We start from the raw sequence: 25,237 nt of genomic DNA on the forward strand, positions 1-25,237 counted from the left end.
CACAGCCACACATTTCTCATATCTGATATATATACTCTCGGTCTTGCCATCCAATATGCCTGTCTAACTTAAGCCTTATACATGTACTTCTCTGTAGACAGTAGATCCTGAGTCAGTAAATAAATGTTGCTTTCCAATCCGGCCACTTCCCCCTCTGAGATGGCAAATGCATGACTGATTCCTGCAAATTCTGGTATCTATCCGCTATTGTGAGCCTTTATTCCAGGCATGGGCAGGAAAAAAAACCAGAAACCAATTGCTTTTTATCAGTTGCCAATTCAGCCCACTTAATGGCATGACCGTATAATTCATTTTCTTTACGTTTAAGATCGTTCTGTGGTGTAGGCAGACTTGTTTTTGTGCAGGAAGGGACACCTTCCTGCACAAAAACAATCCTCAGGTGCATTTTTCTCTTTCCAGGTGTGCTGCTGATTGCAAGACACATAAAAAGTAGAAACAAGGAGGAGTAAAAAATATATAGTTCTCCTTGTTACGCCTCACCCGGGGAGGCGAAGCATTTTGATGCATTCCCATGTCTACCACTATTGGTAATCTGGAAATGCACCAAAATCAATGGATGGGTGCATGGGAATGCCCAAGCTAAACCCATGGAACACCTCCCTGGGACAGAATAATGCAAGGCAGCGATTTGCGATGCGTTGCGTTACCCTAGATTTATCAAGCCATGCCGTACCACGCTAGGTGGCCTGCGTGGCCTGATAAATCTCAATAAGGTTTTGCATGCCGTCAGTATGTTGTGCTAAAGGTGCCAATGAATGTTAATTTATAGTAGCCACCATATGTGCTTGGATGTTTTCTATTTATTTTGAAGAAATAATACTTTTTAAATATTGCTGTTTTCATTCCTAGTAAACGAAGGGGCCCGCATAGACTTTCCCCCATAGCCTTGTTTGATGATTTTAGCACAAATGCTTACATGTTCCTTTCCCTTTGCAATGCAGGAATCCTGAAGCTTCGCAGAAGCCCTTTGCCAAGGCTGGAGGGTCCTCAATATGTGCTGAACATCACAGCCGTGGATGACAATTCCTCGGGGGGACCAGCGCCCCTGAGCAGCAGCGCACTCGTCATTGTGGGCATTAACGATGTTAATAATAACAAGCCAATCTTTAGAGAGGTGAGCACCTGCAGTGTGATTGACATCATCATGCCTACCTGAATCTGGCATAAGGGCGCCCCTTTAATTCTTCCTCAAGAAACTGAGGGCCTCATTTATGAAAAGTGGCGCACCTTCCTTGCGACAACATGGATTTGCCATATTTATGGTATGACGCTCCATGTTACAAGGATTTTCAGATATCTCATTATTCCTGACGTATCTGAAAGCGCAAAATTGACGTATTGCTGGAGTGTTTTTGAAAATAGACGCAACTCCAGCAATGTGTCCTTTCACATGGGGCAAGTGCCATGTGAAAGGGCATGCGTCAGTCTTACGCCTGCTGTGAGTCACAAAAAGTGACGCACCTGAAGGGGCAATAACGTAGAGTCGCAAGTAAAATACACTAGCGGTTTGGCAGTAAAGTGTTTGACTTGTTAGAAAATAAATAGCAACCTCTGGAGTATTTGGAGGCATAGACTAGCCAATTTCATAGAATTCTCATGCTATGTCACCTAGTGCTTTTCTCCTAATTCTCGAACTCACAAGAAGATCATGTGACTCACTCAAGGATTTATAATTATCAAACTTAAGAATGTAAAAACATATGCATTCTAATTAATACTAACAACGGTAACAACATCTCTCAGATACACGTTCGCACAACTAGGGGCCCTTTATTTATTATTTCAAGCACTCTCTATAGACGAATTTCAGCACCAATGCTTTGCTTGTCACACCAATCTTTGTATACATTCCTAATGCCAAAAATGTCTAATTTGCAGAAAACCTTGCTAAGTATGAAGCTTGCAAGGACAATACCCACCTCTGCAATAATTGCTCCTTGTGCCACAAAACATATGTCTATTTTAAGTGCATATTTGTCAGTGAATTCAAACAACAATGCCAGGTCTGCATTGCTGATACTGGACTGATAAAGGGTTCAGAGGGCAACCTATTGACACTAACCATTTCCTTAGCCCAGGCAGTACCTATAGAAATGGCTGATGCCCTCTTAAGACCCAGACCATATGGCTCCCTATCCTTCCAGCGATGTCTTCAGCTCACCCTGTCAGATGCTTTTTCAGTGTATAAACTCAATTTACAGAATTGATCAGTGGATTTTTGGAAATAGGGTTTAGGTGAGAACGATGCATGCTACATATGCATACATTGCTCATACGTCAGTCTTACGTCCTATTGGTAGATTTGGTCGGGTAAAGAGAGTGTAAAAGATGTGGCCGGGGAAATGCAGTTCAGATCGGTTTCTATCTCCAAAGTTGTAGCATTTTGAGAATTCACACACTCATTACAGCACCTTACCAATGAGTGAAGCTTAAGGTGTACAAAAAGTATGGCTAATTGAATGCATCTGTACATTTTTTTAAAAATGTGTGCGGAAATGGTGCCCTGAATAGGACAGGCATTAGAGAAAATAATAAGTTAATACAGTTAAAAATATGAAGAGATTTGTTTTCCTGACCCTTCACAGAGTCGTTTTAAGGCATGGCCAAATAAGACAATAGCCCAGGGTGCCCATTTCAAAGGCTCCCCTGGGAAAGTGATACTTTTTTCTCGGTCGCCTCTATTTTTGTATCGCAACCATTTCCCTCCCTTAGCCTACCTCTACCTCAGACTCTAGCTCTCTCTACCGAAAGTCATTTTAAGGATTTTGGGGCCCCATCCCATATATATTGTGTCTGCTTTTATGTTACCCACTCCCCTTCACTGACAATGTAACGCATGATTCAATATTGTTTGGCATTGGGCTTGAATTAGCAGAAAATGAGTAACAACATTCAACACAGTTGCCAAAAGGAGGGTCGCAAAAATTACCTTTCTGGGACCTCAAAAATCCCTAAGATGACACTGAAGCACAAATGGGATTAGGAACAACATAGATATAAATTTCCCATGTGCCTGCCACAATGCATGCATCCATGAACATTACGACATGCATAATTTAGAGAAGTGTGGCTCAATGGTTAGAGCGGCAGACCCTGATGCAGTAGTCTCGCCGGGACCCGGGTTCAATTGACGCCACGGCAGGTCTTGGGCTCAATTTCCTCGGACCTGATAATTCTCGCCTCAGTGCCTATTCTGATCATGAGCCCCTCTGGGCAATAGCTTGCTTAATCTCTACAACGGCCCCAACAACGCTGGGGATGCCTGACTTCACCTTGGGGGTGCCCAGGAGTGGGCTCCTCACAGGGAAAGGCCAGGAAGGGTTCCTCAGCGGTATTCGTACAAGCGCCAAGATGCCTCCGGGTAGTCGTGCGCTATATACGTGCGTAATTGTCATTTATCATTTTCATAATTTGGGTATGACTAGCTAGAGAATTTACATTAACATTACCTGTGGACATGGCTTGGATAAATTGTACAAAGTGCTTGTTACCCATCTACATTTCTACTTATGTGAATCAACACAATTATTTATTTGGAAATATGCTTACAGTTCAAAAAGTATAACACATGTTCCTTCCCAGCATCTGTACTAAGGGCATGTGCTGTAGCACTGCTTTTATTATGCACTGCTCATGAGATATGACCAGGCCTCACCCATTGTTTTGTTGGACGATTCTTTTCCTCAGTGCGCGCATTACAGTGAAAACAGCTGGGTGCTTGAAAACCAACTCCCTGGCACCTACGTCTTGCAAGTGGAAGCTCATGATGAGGATTTGGGCCTCAATGGAGAGGTGAAGTATGGCATCATGCACAGAGACGGGGCGATGCCCGGCTTCAGCATTGACTCGGACACAGGTGAGGGACCCGCTGCCTCTACCAGTGGTTATTGTGAGTGTCCATGAGTGAAGACGCCATGAAAAGCTAAAACCTCAACATATCTTGTTGTGTTGTTCTGGTGCAAAAGTCTGTGTTTTTACAACGTCACAAGACCATATCATCCCATTGACATCCATCCACCTGTTGTGTATATGAACCATTTCACAATTTTAAATGAGTCTTATGCACAAAGTTCCAACAAATTTCAATGGAAACAAAAGGTACAGGAAGATTAGAAAAATTTTGTTACAATGTTATTCAAAAGTATTGTAGTACATTATTTGTAAATCATTGTTTGCGTGGCCCAGAAATACTTTAGGAACATTTTCACAATAGAGAAAAAAGTACATGGCTGGCTCAGCATCAAAGTATTTTGAGAATATACAGATGCCAGGCAGCTAAAAGGGAAAACTGCTGGTGGGCAGAGTGGAATAAGAAGAAAGGTTATTTGGAAGGCAGCATTGCACCTCGGTTGAGTGTATGTATTTATGGAAACTAAATGGAATGGTTAGCAGATGAAGACCAGAAACTAAATATGTTGTACATTAGTTGCATGAGTCCCCAGATGTTGCTAATTTTTAATTGGTAGTTGATGTTTTGTGAAGGGTTCATAAAAACCTGTTCAAAAACCTGAAATGAGGGTGCTAGAGCAGCCTTATTTCCGTTATCCATGCATCTTATAGGTAGTGGTGTCTATGGCATCCATCCTCAACTATTACAAAGAATTGTGGAGCCACAGTTTTTTTTTTTACAAAACCAGATTCAGATGGTATATAAACTTCAATCTGATGGTACATTAAACCTAAATATGATGGTGCATTAAATCTGAATCTAGACAATTTCTGATACATGTTCTTACCGGTAAATTCTTATTTGTTGTTTATCTAATTGTACCAGGGCATCCACCTCTGACCGAAGCTGAATACTTGAACTTAAATCAAGTAAACGATAGCACGTTCACAACAGTTATTGAAATAAACAAGAGTGGGGCAAATCAGTTCAATTTCTTTCAGGTTTTTTGCTGTGCTCTTTTTTGTGCTCTGTTTTTTAGAGTGTGTGGCGAACGTAAGTAACTAAACTACAGTGGCAAATCAGTCAACCTATGCAACATGAAGACAAGGGAATAAAACAGTTGTGGACTTTTAACTAGCCCAAAGAGTTAACACCGCCTGGATATCCTAGGACCAGGGCAATGGAGGAAACGTTTATCCAACAGATTGATCAAGCCAGTCCAGTTACGATACGCTGCTGACCTGCTGCTTTTAGCTGTCAATAGAGTAAAATATATGATGCTAGATTTATGCAAGAAGGTTCCTCTGAACTTTACAAGGAGCCTAAAGCCCACATTTGTGTTTTTAATAGGTTGCTGTTGATGATTTTCTGATGCCCATCATGTCATTGCAACGACTTGTAAAGTCACGGGCACAAGACTCTGATGAAAGCTTAATATTTGCACCAAAAATGGCAGCCGTTACTCAATACCAGTTTTGTAAAAAAAATTCCCCTTTGAAAGCATAGTTCATGGTTTGCCCCGGAGATAGATAACAGATGCTGGAAGATCTGACACCCGCTGAGGGAGTGCTGGGTGCAGGGGCCTCGCTTTCCCATAACCTAGGTATTGGCCAAAAGCGTTTTCTAGCCTAGAGCTTTTTTGCATTGTTAACCTTCCCTGCGCTTGTCTCGGTGATGCCACTTACACCAGAGTGGAAACCATCTTACACCTTGGATCTCCTCTGTGTTTGGTTGGTGTGTTCGAGTTCAAGCACTGTGTGAACCCTTCAATGGGAGATGTTGACCCTCTGCAGTGTGCTCATCTGATGTTAAAATTGCTAAGCTGTGTCACCTCAAATGTTTCTCATGCAGCTCATGGGCAGAAGGTTGTCATGGGCGGACCTACTGGCATGAAGTGCTAATGTTTCCTTGCATAAACTGTCATAAGCAATACTGTATGAGAGCGGTAAAGTAGAAGCACATGGCCGGATACTCAAAAAATAAACATACACTTTTATGTAAGCTCACTTTTTTACGGTATACACAAACTGAAGGTTAATAGTAAATTTACACCTGCGGAGACTCCGCATTCGGGGTGGAGGACTCTGCACATAAAAGGATAGGACAGGGCTATCTTTTTATGTGCGGAGTTCTATGCCCTGACTGCAGAGTCTCTGCAGTCGTAAACTTACTATTAAATCGTAGTTTGTGAATACGGGAAAAGCATAAACTTACACAAAAGTGGAAGTTTACCTTTGTGAATCTGGTCCACATTGTAAAACCATAATTTGTGGCTAACATAGCAAGCAAAATGGTGTACACTGCTCCAGCATTCAGCTTCTGGCTTGCATTTCATTTCCTCCACTGATGAGGCATGCTGGGTCTGTACAACCCACCCTTAACAATCCCACCATAAAACAACGCTGTCAGGATTGCTTTGTGCAAGTGATCAGATCATGTTTAATGTATTACCACAGAAAGCGAAGTTTAATAAACGCAAAAAGCAGGAAACAAGGAAAGTACACCACGCATGGAAACTATGTAACCATGTTATGCCAAACAGTGAATTCCCAGATTGAGTTGCGTCTTTTTATCTTGACTTACAGCTGTAAGTCTTCTGCCACGCGTTGTGTGTATCAATAACAGCTCCTTATGTGATATAAATTTCCCTTTGCAGGAGTTATCACAACCACTCAGATGTTTGATCGTGAAAAGCAGAGAGAGTATACAATATCTGTCACAGCGACAGATCAAGCCCATGAGCCACTGATCGGCGTCTGCCAAATCAACATTGTTATCCTCGATGTCAACGACAATGACCCAAAGTTCGAGAACAGTCGCTACCAGTGTAAGTTTCTCTGACATACTATGTTATTTTGTTGGTTATTCATATGGTGCATGAACTGCCAAGTGAGAGTCAAAGCAATTTCATCCAGCCTAAATCATGAAGGTGCAGGAGTGAAACAGCTCAAGTGGATTATTTTTTCATTTTGGAACTGTAGCTGATCAGCCTGGACACTAGAGCCAGTGGAGTTGCTGTTCTATCATAGATGTTGGAGGATGTAGGAGAGGCAAAAGGATAGTACTGTTATAGAGGTGGATTCATACAATTTATTGTATTTTATTTAAGAATGGATGTTGTTGACCTACAGGCACAAGGTGACTTAGTTACTAAATTTGTCCTCACTTGACACAATAGCTTTAGATTGAGTCAGGCACTTCATTGGGCAGACGAGCCCCTTGCGCATCTGGCTCTCCAACGTGATGATCTCCCCCTAGAGTCCCTCTATCTCAATAACGTGCGTCATCAAGGCATATCATGGCTCAACAGCTACCTCTTACAGTTGACTCCTTCTGGGAAACACGCTTATGTGTTGCAATGGGAGAGGGAGTTGGCTATAGAGATATCCAACAACCCTTGGGGGCAGGGCCGGACTGGCCATAGCGGGCAACAGGCGTTTCCCTGGTAGGGTGGGGCAGGTTTTGGGCCCTGGGGGGCCGTTTTTGTTACCGGGGATCGGCAATATCGGCCCCCTGTCACAAAATAGGACGAAACCAGCCCTCGCAAACTGCTTGGCTGCACCCCCCCTCACACCAGAGGGGGCTGGCTGAGCAGTTTGCCAGGGCCGGTTTCTGTTCCCAGTCCGGCCCTGCTTGGGGGTCCATCTAGCAAAGACTGGCAAAATCTTTGAGTTGTGCCCGCTACAACGAGAACACGTATAAGATATTGACTCATTGGTATCTTACACCTGTTAGGCTGGACAAGATGCTGGGGGTGCGGATTTGTGCTGGAAGGGTTACAGAGGGAGGGGCACTTTTCTACACACAGGGTGGTCATGCCCAGTAATCCTGACTTTCTGGGTTGAGATCCAGAGCACAGTGCAGGCCATAACCAACGTTCAACTTCCACTTAAGCTACTAACGATTCTCCTGGGCGATCCGGGGCTAACAGTCTTTTATCACATTGACCCTTCTGGGCCGACTGCTCTCCCACCTACTCCCAGCAGCGTGACTATGTGTGGCACACATGTGGAAGGAGCCACTTTCTCCTTCTTTAAATATCTGGTAGGGGAGACGTGGTCCATCTACGCCATGGAGAAACAGACTGCTATCATTCAAGACCGGATGGTCAGATTCAATGCTACATGGCACTCCTTTACTACTCATATCAAGCCTCAACATCAGGCAGGACAATGTCCAAAATATTATGCACCTCTGGCATTTACATTATGTCCTCTTCCAACCCGAGGAGTAACCTGTCGAAATTTAATTTTCACGTTCATGACAGGGTTAGGGTGGTATGTTGCATTGATATTTTCATAACGTTTGGTTGTGAGTGTTTTTTTTTCCAGTAAGAATCATTATTCCTTACATAATTGTACGATGTGCTATGTTTACTTGTTTTCTTTTGAAAATGTAAAATAAAATCATTCAGAAAAATAATGGTTGTTGGGCTGCACAACATAGTAGAGTGGAAATCAAACAAATTAAGAGTATAGTTTTCAATTTAGCACCCATGGAAAGTAGTAGCAAGACGCTGCCACAGACCAAAAATGGCCTCCAGGGCAGTGCTGGTTACCTTCTCATGCTCATCTTTGAGCCTATGTCTGCTCTGGGTAGTTAAGAGGAGCTGTGCTGGGAAACTTAAAGTTATCCAACTCTCCTTCCAACGTCCTGCTAAATTCTCGGTTCCTACAAAGGCAAATGATCAAGAAGGAGTGAAGACTATGAACACAAACACTGCCAGAGCATTTGCCAGGACCACTTTGCTGGCGAGGTCGTGAGCTGCCTCGTTCCAAAGAGAGTGTCCATCTTGGACCTGGCTCGGGGCCTCTGGCAGCCTTCTGTATTTTCCAGCCCGTTTCACCCTCTCCTCCTGTGTTGTTTTCAACTATGATAAAATAGAGTGGGTGTAGAAACTGAAAGAAGACGGAACATTTAGAACACCAGCATCCTATGAAGCCTACACATAAAACAAGGCTCTGCTAGGCTGTGACGATTTGCGGGCATACCTCAAGCTCCAAGAACATGCAATTTCGGAGTTTGAAGTGTGTCGACAAAGTCTACATCCGTTTGGGGGATAAAAACAAGGGAAGTAACATGAAAAGAAGTAGGGGATACATAACTTATACTTGGAGCACCACGTGACTTCAAAGTGGACACTCATCCACAAATAGGTGTACTTGGGTAGTTTTGCGTTAAAGAAGCGATTGATCCGCAAAACACATGTGGCTGTAACAACTGAAATATGAATAGCAGATCCTTTCACTGATTACAAGATTCATAACTGATTTACTACATGGACTTTTCTAAGAACAAAGATTTGTTTGTGAAATATTTTGAAGGATTAAGACTATGTATCTCTATCACCTCCAATAGTTTGATTCATGTATTTGTAATTTTACTTACAAGTGTACCAGAGGGTAACTGGTGCTTATGGGAGGGGAATCGCAGGCAACTACCTTGGTTTTGCAGCGTGAATCTTTCTGGATTCACTATGCTGTGCATTATTTCGCCATCTAGTGGTTGGGTCTGGAATTGTAGACTTTTTTCTCTTTTTTCCGTGGCCCAGGTGGGCATCGACATACCACCATTTGTTGTCCTTCGTGACGTCGACGTGCTTCCTCCGGAAGCTCCCACCTTTGGTCGCCATCTTCAGATTCTTTTTTCCGCCGTTGGGTCTGGATCGTTACCGAAGAGTTCCAGAGCTTTTTGGAAGAAGAATCAAAGCAAACAGAAGAAAATTGACGAAAATCAAAGTTTCAGCTACACCAGACTTCAGGTCAGGTAACCGGAATGACGAGGGAGAAGGTTTTCGACCGAGTTCTCGACATTTAACAGAGAATGCACAGGGGGCTCCCTGAACACTGGAATGGACAAAACACATTTCAAGTTTTGCGCCAATGGCCACCACAAGGACCAGCATCCAGTCTGCAACCTGTGCCTGCCGCTCAACCACCTCAGCGAGGACTGCAACGTGTGCTCGGCGTTCACACCCAAGACCCTCAGTGTAAGAGAGAGGCAGAGAAGGACAAACCACACCATGCAGGGGCCACCTCCATCGCTCCAAGACTTGGGCCTTTCCAGTGGAGAGGAAGACAACATCGCTAAAGGGCAAGAGGACTGCACGGTCATCGAGGTCCATAAGAAGACGTCGAAGGAGGTAAGGAAGTCATCGACCCCTCGACACTCGAGCGACACTCGAAAGGGTGAAGCTAAAGCCCCGAGCGACACTCGTAGGAGTGAAACAAAGTCCTCAAAGGGAGCATTGCTGTCGAAACACTCGACAAAGGCAACAGCAACCAAGGACAGTCAGCCGAGCGGATCCTTTGAAAAGGACTCCCAGATGGCGAAAGCACACAAAAAGTCTAGATCGTCAAAGGTTGCCCTCGAAAAGGACACCTTGGCGCTGAGAAAAGAAGGGCCAACATCTACTTCAACGGCCTTGAAGCAAAGCGCTCCAACTCTGGACGCTGAATAGGCCGCCGAGATGGAAAGGAAGAAGAGGAGGCTCGAGGCCGAAATGGCGAGCATCCTGCAGCAGAAAATGGGACTTCGATGAAAATATGAGCCAATACACCATCCCGCCGAAACCTGCGCTCGAAGTCGAAAGGGACAACGAGGACGCCGAACCTCCGAAAACGCCTGAACCTGGTCGAGGAACAGGAGGAGGAAGTCTATTATTTTGAGGGTGAAGTTGACGAGGATCATCAGTCCTACCGGGACTCGTCGTCCTCAGAGGCACAAGACTTGGAATGTCATGATCTCGACGCCGAATCACCAGAAGAAGAGGTAGACACATACCCTTCGAGGCATTCACTGCCAGACGACATAGGGATCTACAATATAGTCGTCCAAAAGGCTGCACAGACGTATGGGGTAAAGATGGAGGAGGAGAAGCCCAAGGCATGTTTTCTCCTGGAAACTCTACTGCCTCCACAATCTAAGAGCCAGTTCCTGCCCATGCTCCCTAGTGTGCTGGACCAAGGAAAAGATACCTTTAAAGAACCAGCAGTATGCAAAGCTGTGACTCCAAGAGCGGAGAAGTATAAACATTCCTCAAAGGACCCTGCATACATCTAAGAGTCTGAACCAACCGATTCCATAATCAAAGCAAATGCTAGAAAAAGGGCCAATGTCCCCACTAATGCCAGAACACGTCCAAACAAGGAGAGTAGAAGGATGGATCTCACAGGGAGAAAGGTGGAGAGAAATGCGGCAATCCATTGGCGCAACGCAAACCCCAACACCCTGATCAACAGGCACGTATACCAGCACTAGGAGGAAGTGGGACAACTCCTTAAGCATCTACCAGACCAGTACCAACAAAGAGCGGCTCACCTGGTAGAGGAGGGCGAAAGCATGGTGAACACATGCTTGATATCGGCCTTGGATGCTGCAGAGATGTACAGCAGACTAATGATGATATGAGTGACCTAGAGAAGCCACGCATGGCTCAGAATTTCGGGATTCAAGCCAGAGGTCCAAAGCAACATCCTGAACACACCTTTTAACAGAGAGCAACTGTTTGGCACACCAGTTGACGACAAATTAAGGCAGCTCAAGAACGACAACGAGACAGCAAGGTCCATGTGAGCGCTGCAGTTCAGAGGGATGAGAAGGGGTATACCCACAAGAAGACCAGGTGGTGTGGGGGGGACGTGTCTACCACATCACACCAAACGTTTCAGCAAGGCTATCAAAGGAACAACCAAGGGCAGCAGGGACAGCATCAACAGAACTGGCAGTACCAGCCCCGGGGCCAGTCCTTTCGAGGGCATGCAAACGGACATGGATAGACCCGAAGAGGAGGCCAACAGCCTTCCTCCAAGTGACTTCACCCTGAAGCTAACACCCATCCTAGCAACACCTCGGGGTGGGCATGAAGACGTAAGAAAAAGCAGCAACCAGACGTTCCACAACAAACAGTACCTCAAACACACAGCACCAGTAGGGGTCAGAATAAGAGACTTCATCCAGGAGTGGAGGAAGGTCACACAGACAAATGAATACTAAACATCAAACAGTACGGATACTGTATAGAGCTAGAGAAACAACCTCCAAACAGAAAACCAAGAAGCAAGGCACACTCAGCAAAGGAACTCTCGCTCTTGCGACTAGAGGCGCAAGAATTGCTCAGCAAGGAGGCAATAGAGATAGTGCCAGACAACCAAAGGAACAAAGAGGTCTACTCAACTTACTTCCTTGTGCCAAAGGTGGACGAACCACTAAGAGTATTTCGGAAGTGGGGTACACCGCAAATATAGCTATTTGCAACACACCAAAATGCAAAATGCCAACACTTCGGATCCAGACAACTAGACCATCTGTCACAAGGGAATGCGCTATGGATAAGTTGGTCAAAGACATTTGCATACTCTGTTCCCCCAATGGGTACTCAGCAAATGCAGGATCAGCAACATTTCGCTGATACTAATAGTATCTCAGTGGGCCAGGCAGTCATGGTTCTCATAAATAGTCGAGATGGTGCATGTACCAGCACACAGATTTCCAAAAAGAAGGGACCTGTTAAGAATGCAGAACGTAAGGGTGCTACACACTGGCATTGCTCAGAGAGGCGAGAAGACCTACCACAAGGAAATGCTACGTAGCAAAATGGAAAAGATTCTCCGAATGGCGAATTTGGGAGAAACTGCAAAGAAAAATTACAAAGAAGTCAAAAGTACTAAAATATTTAACACATCTACTGCAAAGTAAACTAAGCTACACATCTCTAAGGGTACATTTAGCAGCGATAGTGGCTTACACAAGAGGAGAAACAGGGAAAAGTTTCTTTACCTCCCAAGTAGTGCCCGCTCTTTAGAACGTCAGCGTAGGCACGGCGAGCGGGCCGTGACGGAACCGTTCCGTCACCAGCACAGCCCACCCGAGGCTCGTGACGGAACGGTTCCGTCACGAGCACACAAAGGGTTAAATGTAAATGTCATGGTACTTATAGAGAGCACTGTCACCAGACGGTCACCTTGTAGTGACGCCTATTCGGCTTCCTGGCGCTGATACTCATACCGCTGTGGTACCCCTCCTGGCTTTCCCTGTGAAGTGTCCACTCCTGGGCACCCCCAGGGTGAAGCCAGGCATCCTTAGCGCTGTTGGGGCCGGTGTGGAGGCTAAGCAAGCTATTGCCCAGAGTGGGGCCCGTGATTAGAATAGGCACCGAGGCAATAATTAACAGGTCCGAGGAAATTGAGCCCGAGACCCCACCGAGGCGGGAATCGAACCCTGGTCCCTGGCCAGAACTCTGCATCAGGGTCTGCCGCTCTAACCATTGAGCCACACTCCTCCACAGGGTTAAGAGTGAAAAAGGAGAAGGTACCTCCCAAAAATTGTGGGTAATTGAGAAAATGTATTTCCTGCCTAGACAAAGAAAAATGTTTCAAACTGCAAATGTATCTGTGCAGCACTTGCGAAAATGGTTACATAATGTTCTGACCAATAATTCACAAAAAACCGCAGGGAATTTGTGACTGAGTCCTAAAAAACATCGTGAATGCCAAGATACTCAGAAATGTACTTTAAGTCCGTCATAATGAGTGGCTTGGATAAAGCATGATACTCCAGGTATCGAATTTATCGAGTGTGATAAATAGATCCTATTGTAAGTTTTCCCCTAACATATGGATTATGGTGCTTTTCGCACCAAATTCTGAATGTTCCAGTAATTTCCAGACATTTTTCTCAGCAGGTTTGACCTAAAATTCAAGACTTTATCACTCCATTCATTGCCAGGTGTTACAACATTCAGATAACTTATAATTCCGAACATTCCCCAAACAGGTTTGCACAGAGGTTGGAAACCATCAGGCCACCCGTAATAAGGTCCTTAATTAAGGAATTTTCCTATGGAAATGTAGTGAATCGTGACCATTAGTCTTATTTTAGTGGACTGTAGCTTGTACACTAACAGTGCAACTATTTTCAGGCGTCCTTGCCCAACCGGTATGTTGCAACCTGCTCATAGTAAAACCAATTGTGTATTGTGGTGAGGGTGGTTATTAACACTGCTTTGACCTCGACAGAGCTGATAATGAAATAGTGGTCATGGAAAACAAATCGTGGGGCGGAGGCTCAGTAGTAGCTTAGCAAAAATAGAGGTAAACGCACTTTCTAGTAAGAGTGATAGTATATGCAGCCTTAGTAAATAAAAAGGCACATGACAGACAGAGGGGATAATCAGAGATTAGAGGAAAGACAACTCCAAACTGCAATACAGTCTACACTCTTGCGGGATGGATAGAAATGTGAAGGCAAGATGGGGCTAGTGGTCTATATCCACGATTAATATGTATCTGTCCTCTTCCACCTTTTAAAAAGAAAACTGTACTGCTGTGTTTTTTCCTATTTTTGGCATGCTTTTATTTTTATTTTTTATAAATCTTTTTATTAAGTATCATCAACACAACAAATCATACTTAAATTACTGAGGAGTCAGTACTGTTCAATCAAATTAAACTTCATGTTACATAGAAGCAATGCACAGTGTATGGTGTGGGACAGCTAGGGGGATGTCGAACTAATGTCTGCAGTTCTGTGTGCTGGTGGGGTACATATATCGCTGTGGTACGAATTCCACAACACCCAGACCCTTCTCCATTACCCAGGGCACCCCCTGGCAACGTAAACTGACTTTTCTCTGAACATGCACCAGTCTAGGTCTCCTTTCCAAGTTTCTACCCCACCTGGCTGGTGAGCTCCCAATGCTGTGCAGTGGTTCTCTTAGCAATCATTACCGCCAGAGTAGCTCCGAACTTTGTGTAGAAGTTGAGAGCTGTTGGCTCCCAAATGTTCAGGATGTACCTGCATGCCTCCGGTAGCAGCTCAACGGCGAGCACCTTGCTAAGGATATGATGAATGGCGCGCCAGTAAGGTTGTATGTGTTCACATTCCCATAGTATGTGTATGAAGGTGCCCTCCCACTCCGCACTTGCGCCTACATTCCCCACTTTCTGCTCTACCCATACGCACCAGGCATGGTCCCGTTATATAAATTCTGTGGAGAATCTTGAGCTGAACAAAACGCAATCTAGCCTGAACTACGACCTCCCTCGGGGAAGATACTGCCTCCCTCCAATCCTCCTCGTCAAGTTCAATTCCGTCTCTCATCCATTTCTCTTTAAGAGACTGAAGTGGGTCTTCCATATTGTTGATTAGCTTTTCATAAATTAGGGAGATAGCCTTTTCAGGCAGGTGGCGGTCTAGTATTCTGCCCTCCAGGGGAGAGGCGTCTGGGAGGGAGGTACCCTTAGTGAAATGGGTTCGGAGGGCTTGGCGGATCTGCAGATATGCCAAATGGGTGTATGATTGCGCACAAGCTACTTTGGGTAATTTGTAATTTGTTTCGTGCCGCGGAGGTATCACATTGTCGACCTTAAGGTGTTGAGCCAAATACCCAAAAAAGTGCGTCCTCTACAGTTATGATCTGGAGATATCTAAAGCGTTCTGTGTCCGCCAATCTATACTGCTGTTGGAGGGAGGCAAACGATACCACCTCATCCTTGACCCAGAGGTCCTTGCTCTGGGAGATCCCGATGAGGTCCCACCTATCAAACCCCTGGGTCCGCCACAGATTCCAGAGTTTCTCAGAATCCCAGAGGGGGGTTTCCAGTGTGAGTCTGTGGTCCCAGCCCAAATGTTTGTTGGCTATATGCCATATATGGACCGAGTGAGAGGTTGGACCCGTCAGGGGATATTTACGGGCCCGAGAATAGAGCGCTCCGTTGTAGTTTCCTCCCGGAAAGATCCATTTATCCATGGTGTATCCCGGGTCATTGATAGTACCGTAGGACCCCTGGTTTATTGCCGCAAGATGGGAAGCCCAGTAGTACTTTTTAATATCTGGGAGACTAATGCCACCGTCGTACCAATTGAGAGTGAGCTTAGCCAGGGCTATCCTGGGTTTTCCGTCCCATAGTAGGTCTCTCGGAGGCTCTCGATTTCTTGGGAATATGATTTGAGAACAGTGTTTAAAGAGTTCTGAAGGACATACAGGAAATGGGGCAACGCCATCATTTTAAAAAGAGCGGCCTTGCCCAGCAAGGAGAGTGGCAAGAGTGGACCAGTCTTTGAACCTCGTCCTCCGCCTGTACTGTCTTTTTCCTTATCTTTCTTCTTACCAGCTATCAAGGACAAGGCCTGCCCACGGATCACTGATTTGTAGGCTTTCCATAATGTTTGGGCGGAGTCCACTGTTCCCACATTCTCCTGAAAATAGTTATCAGTGGCCTGGATAAGATCTTTCCTGATATCCGGGTCACGGAGATACCATGGATTAATGGGAGGTTTTCCTATTTTTATTGCTAAGGGAGAAAGCATAAGGTGTGTGCTTCTGCCACAGTGGTGAAAGTCACTCGTTAACCCCTTGTATGTCTCAATTCAGAAATGTACAAGTGTAAAGGGGTCAGTTCAGTTCAAAAGCTTTTATTCGATTTGTACATACAAATCATACAAGCAAAGGTACATAATTGAAATATTAAAATCACCATATGATCTCTCCTAAAAAAGGCTAAAGTGCAGCAAATAGAAAGTAATCATGCCTCTTTAGGTCAACATATTGTTATAAAATACGAAACATTCTTACATGGACAAACTGGGGATCAGTAGGAGTTACTCACTAGGCCTTTCCTGGGAACTGTACATTAAAATTATTAAGTAATCATTCAATACTGTGGACCTCTACATATATAATAATACCTTAATTACAGAAATTGATATAAAGTTTAAAAATGAAAGCATATATATACAGACAGGAGTGTTAACGGTAATATCATCATAAACAGTTCCTGGCAGCGGTATAACATAAGTACAGACAGGTAAGTAAACATTATTAAAGTACAATACTTTTCCTGGCAGCTGTACATTTTAAAATAAAAGTAGCCAAGAAGAAACAGATCTCCTCGTTCTCTAATGAAGATAAAAATATCATTGCTGTTTGTGTGGTATAAATGTTATATTTGATAAAAATTGGTTTAAGGTATTTTAACCTAAGAGACTGAAAAAATTTACAAAAAAGTAAGAAATGGCAACTACTCTGCCGGGAGGTACTATCACACGGACAGGGTATATTTGAACTGGTTTTAGTGTTTGGAAAAGCAACCAAGTGGTGAACAATGCCCAATCTAACCCGTGTTAAAACATACTGGTGAGAGGGGCGAGTCACATATACAAGATAGGATTGGAGTCCAGGAGCTAGATTTAAATCTTTGTAGAATTTCACAGTGACAAGATTGCCAACGGTTTTATTTCGCTCAGCTTTACGAAAATTTAAAAACGTTGTCTTAATTTCTTTTTTTGAAATGGAAACAACCTTTTCAGGCTCACGGAACACATCAATGTTAAAAAGAAGGAGATACCAGCGATGAATGTATCTTAACCATAATATACGTGAGGAGTGATCCAAACCTATACAATCAAGGATAATATCCTGAGTGAATCGAGTCTCTGGCTTAGCCCAAATAGAACGCCACAATAAGAGTGCCCGAACTGCTGCTAAGTCAGAAATGTACTCGATCCCGACTTCTTCATGGATCAACTGGATGGAGGCAGAAGGGGGAGCACATAACAACCTCCTTAAGAACTTGTTTTCCTCCTTCTGCAGGGGAGTACCCTCGCAGTGTCCCCACACCCCTGCCCCATACAGAGCAGAGGAAACACAACATACATTGTGTAGGAGAGTAGGGTCTGCTATCCTATGGTCACCCCAATTTTTGCTTTTTGCTTCACTGGTTTTCGACTTACTGAGGCTGTGGGCCTGCTAATCAGACCCCCAGCCTGCTGTTCTCTCTCTAAATTTGTAATACATGTGCTATAGGTACATACCACAATTGGAAATGGACTCCTTGTCAGCCCCTGTACCATGCACTATAGGTGCCCAGGGCATAGGTGCCACCAAGGTCTACCAGGGGCTGAAGCATAGCTTTTGCCACCCCTGGTTGGTTCTTAAATTGACACAACTGGCTGATCACTCAGCTGGGGCAAGTGGGTGTAATCACCCCTTGCTTAGATATAGTATACCTATATCTAAACCTATATCTGGACACATATAGCCTATAAGCCACTCCTATGGAAGGCCTCATCAATCCTGGAGGCAGAGTGCGTGGTTTTATGTGAGATGGTGCTCTGGCATGAGCTGAGCCTGTCTGCAGCTGTCGGGAACAACTCCCTAAGCTGATCCGGGATAATGCCATACCATATACTCTTAAGCGCATTATAATCCTCGCGGTTATATAGCAACTTTGGTTTGGCTTTATCAAAACATGTCGTGTAAGGTGTCATACGAATTGGAATACTATCCCCTCGCCAGTTCTGGCGACGGGGATAGCATTCCACCCTTCTAGAGGGAGAAGACATGTTACTTTACTGAAACGCGGTTGATTTAAAATGAGCCTCAGATCCACAAAATGGATGCCCCTGCCACAGACACGGGTCTGACCTCCTGCTGCTGACCGAAACCCGGCAGAGGAGGCCTGGACAAAGAGTTTCCTGTCACAGGGCGGTGTCAAACCACCCCAGACAGGAGATAGTGGATTGGAGTAGGGAGGTTTCAATGAAACCAGACACTGCCTGGGGAGCACAAGGCTGCCCCTTGCAGGATCCGGCCAAACCGGTTCTGGGGCCTCCCAGCCCCTGTCCCAGCGCGGCCAGGATCAAAGGAGAGGGGTGTAACCACCCCCTTCCTGGGTCCCACCCATAGGAGGGGACCTAGCAGGATGTCCAACCCCCTAGATTCGAATAAGAGGGGGAACAGTCCCAACGGAACTCAGATCATCCTGAAGAAACATAAGAAACGAAATCTGGACCCTTCGACTTTCTACACGACGTGAGAAGACTGAAGAATCTCCCTTGTGGTCAAGGAGTGACCACCCTGTGCAAACAGGCACCATCCAGCCCTCGACCCTTGCTTTGTTGCAGTTCCCGCCGGAACTCGAGCGACAGAGATCGACGAGATCAAGCTTGCCTGCCTTCTACCTGCCCGATCCACAGTCCCTGCAGAGCTGAGACCCGTGGAGGCGACCGGAAGCGTGGGGCACGCCATCTTGAAAAGGCCACGAGACGCTGACCGTGCGGCCCACGAGTGACCCTCGAAGCTGTACACCGGGGTTTGAGAAGCCCCAGCCCCGAGCTCCACTTGCACCAAAGCTCACCCCTCCACACTCGCTGAGTGCTGCGTGGGGCCCTTCTGCTTGTGTGCGCTCGACGCGTTGGCCCGGTCACTTGCCAGCTGGCTTGTGGCCCCTGTGCCGACGAACTTTGAAATCCGACTTGCTTTTCTGGTTGCTCCAGATCTGCACCAGCTCCTGTGAAAAGGAGCACCCACTCTGACCCTCCTGGTTCGAGTGATAAGCAATCTCCCGGTTCCGCGTGGATTGCTTTTGCCAAGTGCTGTTTGCTACAATCTTCAAGCCGACGGTGCTGACGGCGAGAGCCTACGTGGGACAGATCGTGACCTGCTCCTGGACGTCGCAGATGCCCCAGAGCCCACGTGACAGCGGAGAGAAGCCTATCGACAACCGCCTGATTGCGCCCGACATTGCCTGGTTCCGTCCTGGTTCCACCCTGGTCACTGCTGAGTGACCCAGACTCTGTCCCCTCTGCTTTCAGGTACTTTTCTACATCGATCCACCCTTGGATCGCACCGGACACTTCTGCTTCACAGCGCCTGCAGCTGCAACAGCTCCAAGCACCCAGAACCTGCGTGACAGAACCCGACGCCACTTCGACCCTGTGCACCCACGGCCTGTGGGTGAGGTAACTTTGCAACGCCGGTGTCTTTACACTGGTACACACCTCTAGGGTCTGTGTCTAAAGTTTTGTGTTCCTAGGTTCAGCGGAAGTATCTTTTTATTCACTTTAATTGACTTTTACGCACCATTGACAGTGCATTGGTGCGCGCTGCACTTTCCGTGCTGCACCCGTCTCCTGTGGGCTACTCCCGACTTCTTCATTGCTTGTCCTGACTGCTCCCAGCGAATCTCTAGGCCCTAGGCCTAACCATTGTTCGTAAAGTGTTACTTATACCACTTTTTTGATATATGGTCTGAGTGGCCACCCGCCCTCATCCATAAACGTGCAACTTTATATGTGTAACAGTGCTTTTGATTTAACGCTTGTGCCCCTTTCCTCATAAAGAGTACTGGGGAGTAATTTAGAAATAAATACATATATTTTTATAATATATACTTGTGTGGTGTCCTTTCATTTGATTACAGGATTGTATGTGGTAAAACAGCTCGCTTAACACGACCTCTTAAGTTAAGCCTTTAAGGCTGCTTAGTCCATGCTACCACCAGGATAGCTTGTCTACAAGGTTGACTTACAACCTGACATCTTTGGGGTTTGTTTGGACTGATACCCAGTGGTTCCAGAATTGGAAACACTACATATCAGGCCAACTTCTCACATTGGTGTGCAGCGGTGCGGATTTGAGCTTGCTGTTTGTTTTACCATTGCAATCTTTATCAAATTGAAAGATCACATCAAGTACCTATAGGTACATATAAATCAAAAGCTTAGCATATTAAGTTCTACTGAACTTAGTAGTTGTAGATTAAAGGGATTAGCACACCCTGACTACAACTCACTAGCAAGGTACAGTAGGAAACCACTTAGTGTAGGTAAGTGCACCACTTACACCTCACTAGCAGTCATGTCTGATACAGATAGAGCCTCAGGCTCTGCTCCTGTAATAGTTGATCCTATAGGGACAACATCCAGATATGACAACCTTAGCCACAAAGACCTGAGTGCCTTGTGCACAGCCAGGGGGCTAAAAAAGGGCAGAGGCCCTACCATTCCTTCCCTAGTAGCTCTCCTAGAAAAGGATGACCTAGACAAGGTGAGTCAGACTCCCTTAGAAACAGAGGAAGGGATAAACTCCCCTGAGAATGAGGATCTTCAAGAAGGAATAGAGGGTGGGAATCAGAAAGATAAAGAAAAGGACCAGAAGTCTTCAGGCCCCCAAACTAGCAATAAGGAGGGGGGTTCCCAAAATGGAAACAAGAAAAAGAAGAATGATGGCCCAAAGAAACCTTGGTGTAATACCTGCAAATCAGTTTCACACTGGGGCAGTGAATGCACTAAGAAAAATCCAGTCCCCACCACTGCAGCTCCTAAAGCAACTGCACCCCCTAGTACAGTCAGCAGTGGTGGTACACAGCCAAAGGGTTTAGTAGGGTTGACCCTGGGTACTGAGGTGGAATCTGGCCTAGTCAGAATCCCCACACAGGCAGTTCTCCTATATGATGTGGACATATCATTGCCCACTGCAGTAAGCCCCAGTAACCTGGGCAAATATAGGCAGACTCCCTTAATTAATGAGAAACTGGCTCAGGCCTACAGGGACACTTGTGCCAGTGTCACAATGGTGGCACCTGGCTTTGTGGACCCTGGACAAATTGTACTAGGTGAAAGTTACCTAGTGACCAATGCAAGCAACTCCACTACTTCCCATAGTGTGGCTGTTGTGAACTTCTCCTGGGGAGGGGTAGATGGCCTAAAGAAAGTTGTTGTGAGTGCAGACCTCCCAGTAGACTGTCTGTTAGGCAATGATCTTGAAAGCTCAGTTTGGTCAGAAGTGGAGTACAGGACTCATGCAGAAATGCTAGGGATTTCAGCTCATGTCCTTGCAGTGACAAGGTCTCAGGCTAAGAAGTGCCTTCCTGAACCAGTGGTGGATCTTGAAACAATAGACCAACCACAACCCAAGAGAAGGAGCAAGAGGGTTAAGGCTGTGCCTTCCCACTTGCCCCAGGTTGAGGATCAGGTTTCACAGGAAACTGATTCTGCAGTCCAAGAGGAGACTGTCTCAGAGGAGCTTGAACCTGATCAGGTTGAGTTTCTGGGGACAGGGGGACCCTCAAGGGCAGACCTGGGGCAGGCCCAATTAGATTGCCCTTCACTTGAACCCCTCAGACAGCAAGCTGCTGCTGAGGCTGCAGGGAATGCTCAAGGTACCCATAAAGTGTATTGGGATGAAGGACTCCTTTATTCAGAGGCTAGAGACCCCAAGCCTGGCACAACCAGGAGGTTGGTTATACCTTTGAAGTTTAGGGGCTTCCTTCTTACCTTGGCCCATGATATTCCCCTTGCAGGACACTTAGGCCAGAATAAGACTTGGGACAGGCTTGTTCCACACTTTCACTGGCCTCACATGTCAGAAAATGTCAAGGAGTTTTGTCGCTCCTGTGTCACTTGCCAAGCCAGTGGTAAGTCAGGTGGCACAACAAAGGCCCCCCTGATACCACTACCTGTGGTGGGGGTACCCTTTGAAAGAGTTGGAATAGACATTGTGGGTCCCATGGATCCTCAAACAGCATCTGGGCACAGATTTATACTGGTGGTAGTGGATCATGCCACCAGGTACCCAGAAGCAATTCCCCTGAGGACCACCACAGCTCCTGTGGTGGCAAAAGCCCTCATTGCAGTTTTCTCAAGAGTGGGCTTTCCAAAGGAGGTTCTTTCAGACAGAGGTACCAACTTTATGTCTGGATACTTAAAAGCAATGTGGAAAGAGTGTGGAGTAAACTATAAGTTTACCACACCCTACCATCCACAGTGCAATGGGCTTGTGGAAAGGTTCAACAAGACCCTAAAGGGAATGATAAAAGGGTTACCAGAGAAGCTTAGGCGGAAATGGGACATCCTTTTACCCTGCTTGCTCTTTGCTTACAGAGAGGTCCCACAGAAGGGGGTTGGCTACAGCCCTTTTGAACTTTTGTTTGGCCACCCTGTAAGGGGTCCATTGAGTTTGGTGAAGGAAGGATGGGAGTTACCTCTCAAAAAGCCTAAACTAGACATTGTGGACTATGTACTTGGTCTCCGCTCCAGGATGGCTGAATACATGGAGAGAGCATCCAAAAACCTTGAGGCCAGTCAGGAATTACAGAAAGCCTGGCATGACCAAAAGGCTGTTCTGGTTGAGTACCAGCCAGGGCAGAAGGTGTGGGTGTTGGACCCAGTGGGGCCAGCAGCTCTCCAGGACCAATGGACTGGACCCTACCCTATCATTGAAAAGAAGGGAGAAGTCACCTACCTGGTTGACTTTGGCACCCCTAGGAGCCCCCACAGGGTGCTCCATGTCAATCGTTTGAAAGCATTTGTTGACAGGGAGGACATGAGTCTCCTCATGGCCACAGATGGGGAACAGGAGGAAGAGAGTGACCCTCTCCCAGACCTGCTTTCCCAGAACCCTGATGATGGTTCAGTTGATGGAGTAGCCTTGGCAGGCAGCCTCACTGAGCAGCAACAGGTGGACTGCAGACAAGTGTTGCAGGCCCACAGACAATTGTTTTCACTCACACCCAGTCAGACTAACTGGTGCACCCATGAGGTGGATACTGGTGACAATCTGCCTGTGAAGAATAAGATCTACAGGCAACCTGACCATGTCAGGGATTGTATAAAGGCTGAGGTGCAAAAGATGTTGGAGCTTGGAGTGATTGAGCCATCAGAGAGCCCATGGGCTAGCCCAGTGGTCCTTGTGCCAAAACCTCATACCAAAGATGGGAAGAGAGAAATGAGGTTTTGTGTGGACTACAGAGGTCTCAATGCTGTCACTAGGACAGATGCTCATCCCATTCCAAGAGCAGATGAGCTCATTGATAAATTGGCTTCTGCCAAGTTTCTGAGCACATTTGATTTGACAGCTGGCTACTGGCAAATCAGACTAGCTGAAGAGTCAAAAGCCAAAACAGCATTCTCTACCCCTAGTGGACATTATCAGTTTGTGGTAATGCCCTTTGGTTTGAAGAATGCACCTGCCACTTTCCAAAGGTTGGTGAACCAAGTCCTTGCTGGGTTGGATGACTTTTGCGCAGCATATCTAGATGATATTGCTGTCTTTAGCTCCACCTGGGAGGATCACCTGATCCACCTGAAGAAGGTTCTGGAGGCCCTGCAAAAGGCAGGCCTGACTATCAAGGCTACTAAGTGCCAGATAGGGCAGAGCAAGGTTGTGTACTTGGGCCACCTAGTAGGTGGGGGTCAAGTTCAACCACTGGCGAGCAAGATCCAGACCATACAGGACTGGACTCCTCCAACTACCCAGACACAAGTCAGAGCCTTCTTGGGCCTGACTGGGTATTACAGAAAATTTGTAAAGAACTATGGGTCCATTGTGACACCATTGAATGACTTGACATCCAAGAAGATGCCCAAACAGGTTCAGTGGACAGTTAGCTGTCAAAAGGCATTTGATGACCTGAAGAAGGCCATGTGCTCTGCACCTATCCTGAAGAGTCCTGACTACTCCAAACAGTTCATTGTACAGACAGATGCTTCTGAGTTGGGGGTGGGAGCTGTGCTTTCACAACTTAATCAAGATGGTCAAGACCAGCCCATTGCTTTTATTAGCAGAAGGCTGACCCCCAGGGAGAAACGTTGGTCAGCTATTGAGAGGGAGGCCTTTGCTGTGGTTTGGGCCCTGAAGAAGCTGAGGCCATACTTGTTTGGTACTCACTTCCTAATTCAGACAGACCATAAGCCCCTCTTGTGGCTAAATCAGATGAAGGGTGAAAATCCCAAACTGCTCAGGTGGTCCATTTCCCTACAGGGGATGGACTTTACAGTGGAGCACCGCCCAGGGACTGACCATGGTAATGCAGATGGTCTCTCCAGGTACTTCCACTTAGAACATGAAGACTTATCTGGTCAAGGTTAGCGTTTGGGGGGGGGTTATGTAGGAGAGTAGGGTCTGCTATCCTATGGTCACCCCAATTTTTGCTTTTTGCTTCACTGGTTTTCGACTTACTGAGGCTGTGGGCCTGCTAATCAGACCCCCAGCCTGCTGTTATCTCTCTAAATTTGTAATACATGTGCTATAGGTACATACCACAATTGGAAATGGACTCCTTGTCAGCCCCTGTACCATGCACTATAGGTGCCCAGGGCATAGGTGCCACCAAGGTCTACCAGGGGCTGAAGCATAGCTTTTGCCACCCCTGGTTGGTTCTTAAATTGACACAACTGGCTGATCACTCAGCTGGGGCAAGTGGGTGTAATCACCCCTTGCTTAGATATAGTATACCTATATCTAAACCTATATCTGGACACATATAGCCTATAAGCCACTCCTATGGAAGGCCTCATCAATCCTGGAGGCAGAGTGCGTGGTTTTATGTGAGATGGTGCTCTGGCATGAGCTGAGCCTGTCTGCAGCTGTCGGGAACAACTCCCTAAGCTGATCCGGGATAATGCCATACCATATACTCTTAAGCGCATTATAATCCTCGCGGTTATATAGCAACTTTGGTTTGGCTTTATCAAAACATGTCGTGTAAGGTGTCATACGAATTGGAATACTATCCCCTCGCCAGTTCTGGCGACGGGGATAGCATT

General features: G+C 46.1%; 1 protein-coding gene across 1 annotated transcript in view; it reads left to right on the forward strand.

Moving 5' to 3' along the window:
* Positions 1–25,237, forward strand: part of LOC147724457 (neural-cadherin-like) — a 497,260-nt gene that overhangs the window by 347,747 nt on the left and 124,276 nt on the right. The window contains exons 8-10 of the mRNA XM_086966016.1: positions 963–1,135; positions 3,709–3,877; positions 6,567–6,737. Coding sequence (XP_086822142.1) covers positions 963–1,135; positions 3,709–3,877; positions 6,567–6,737 — 513 coding nt within the window. The remainder of the gene's footprint in view (positions 1–962; positions 1,136–3,708; positions 3,878–6,566; positions 6,738–25,237) is intronic.

The sequence above is a fragment of the Lissotriton vulgaris genome, chromosome 4_1, assembly GCF_964263255.1.
Source record: "Lissotriton vulgaris chromosome 4_1, aLisVul1.2, whole genome shotgun sequence".
Lineage (NCBI taxonomy): Eukaryota > Metazoa > Chordata > Amphibia > Caudata > Salamandridae > Lissotriton > Lissotriton vulgaris.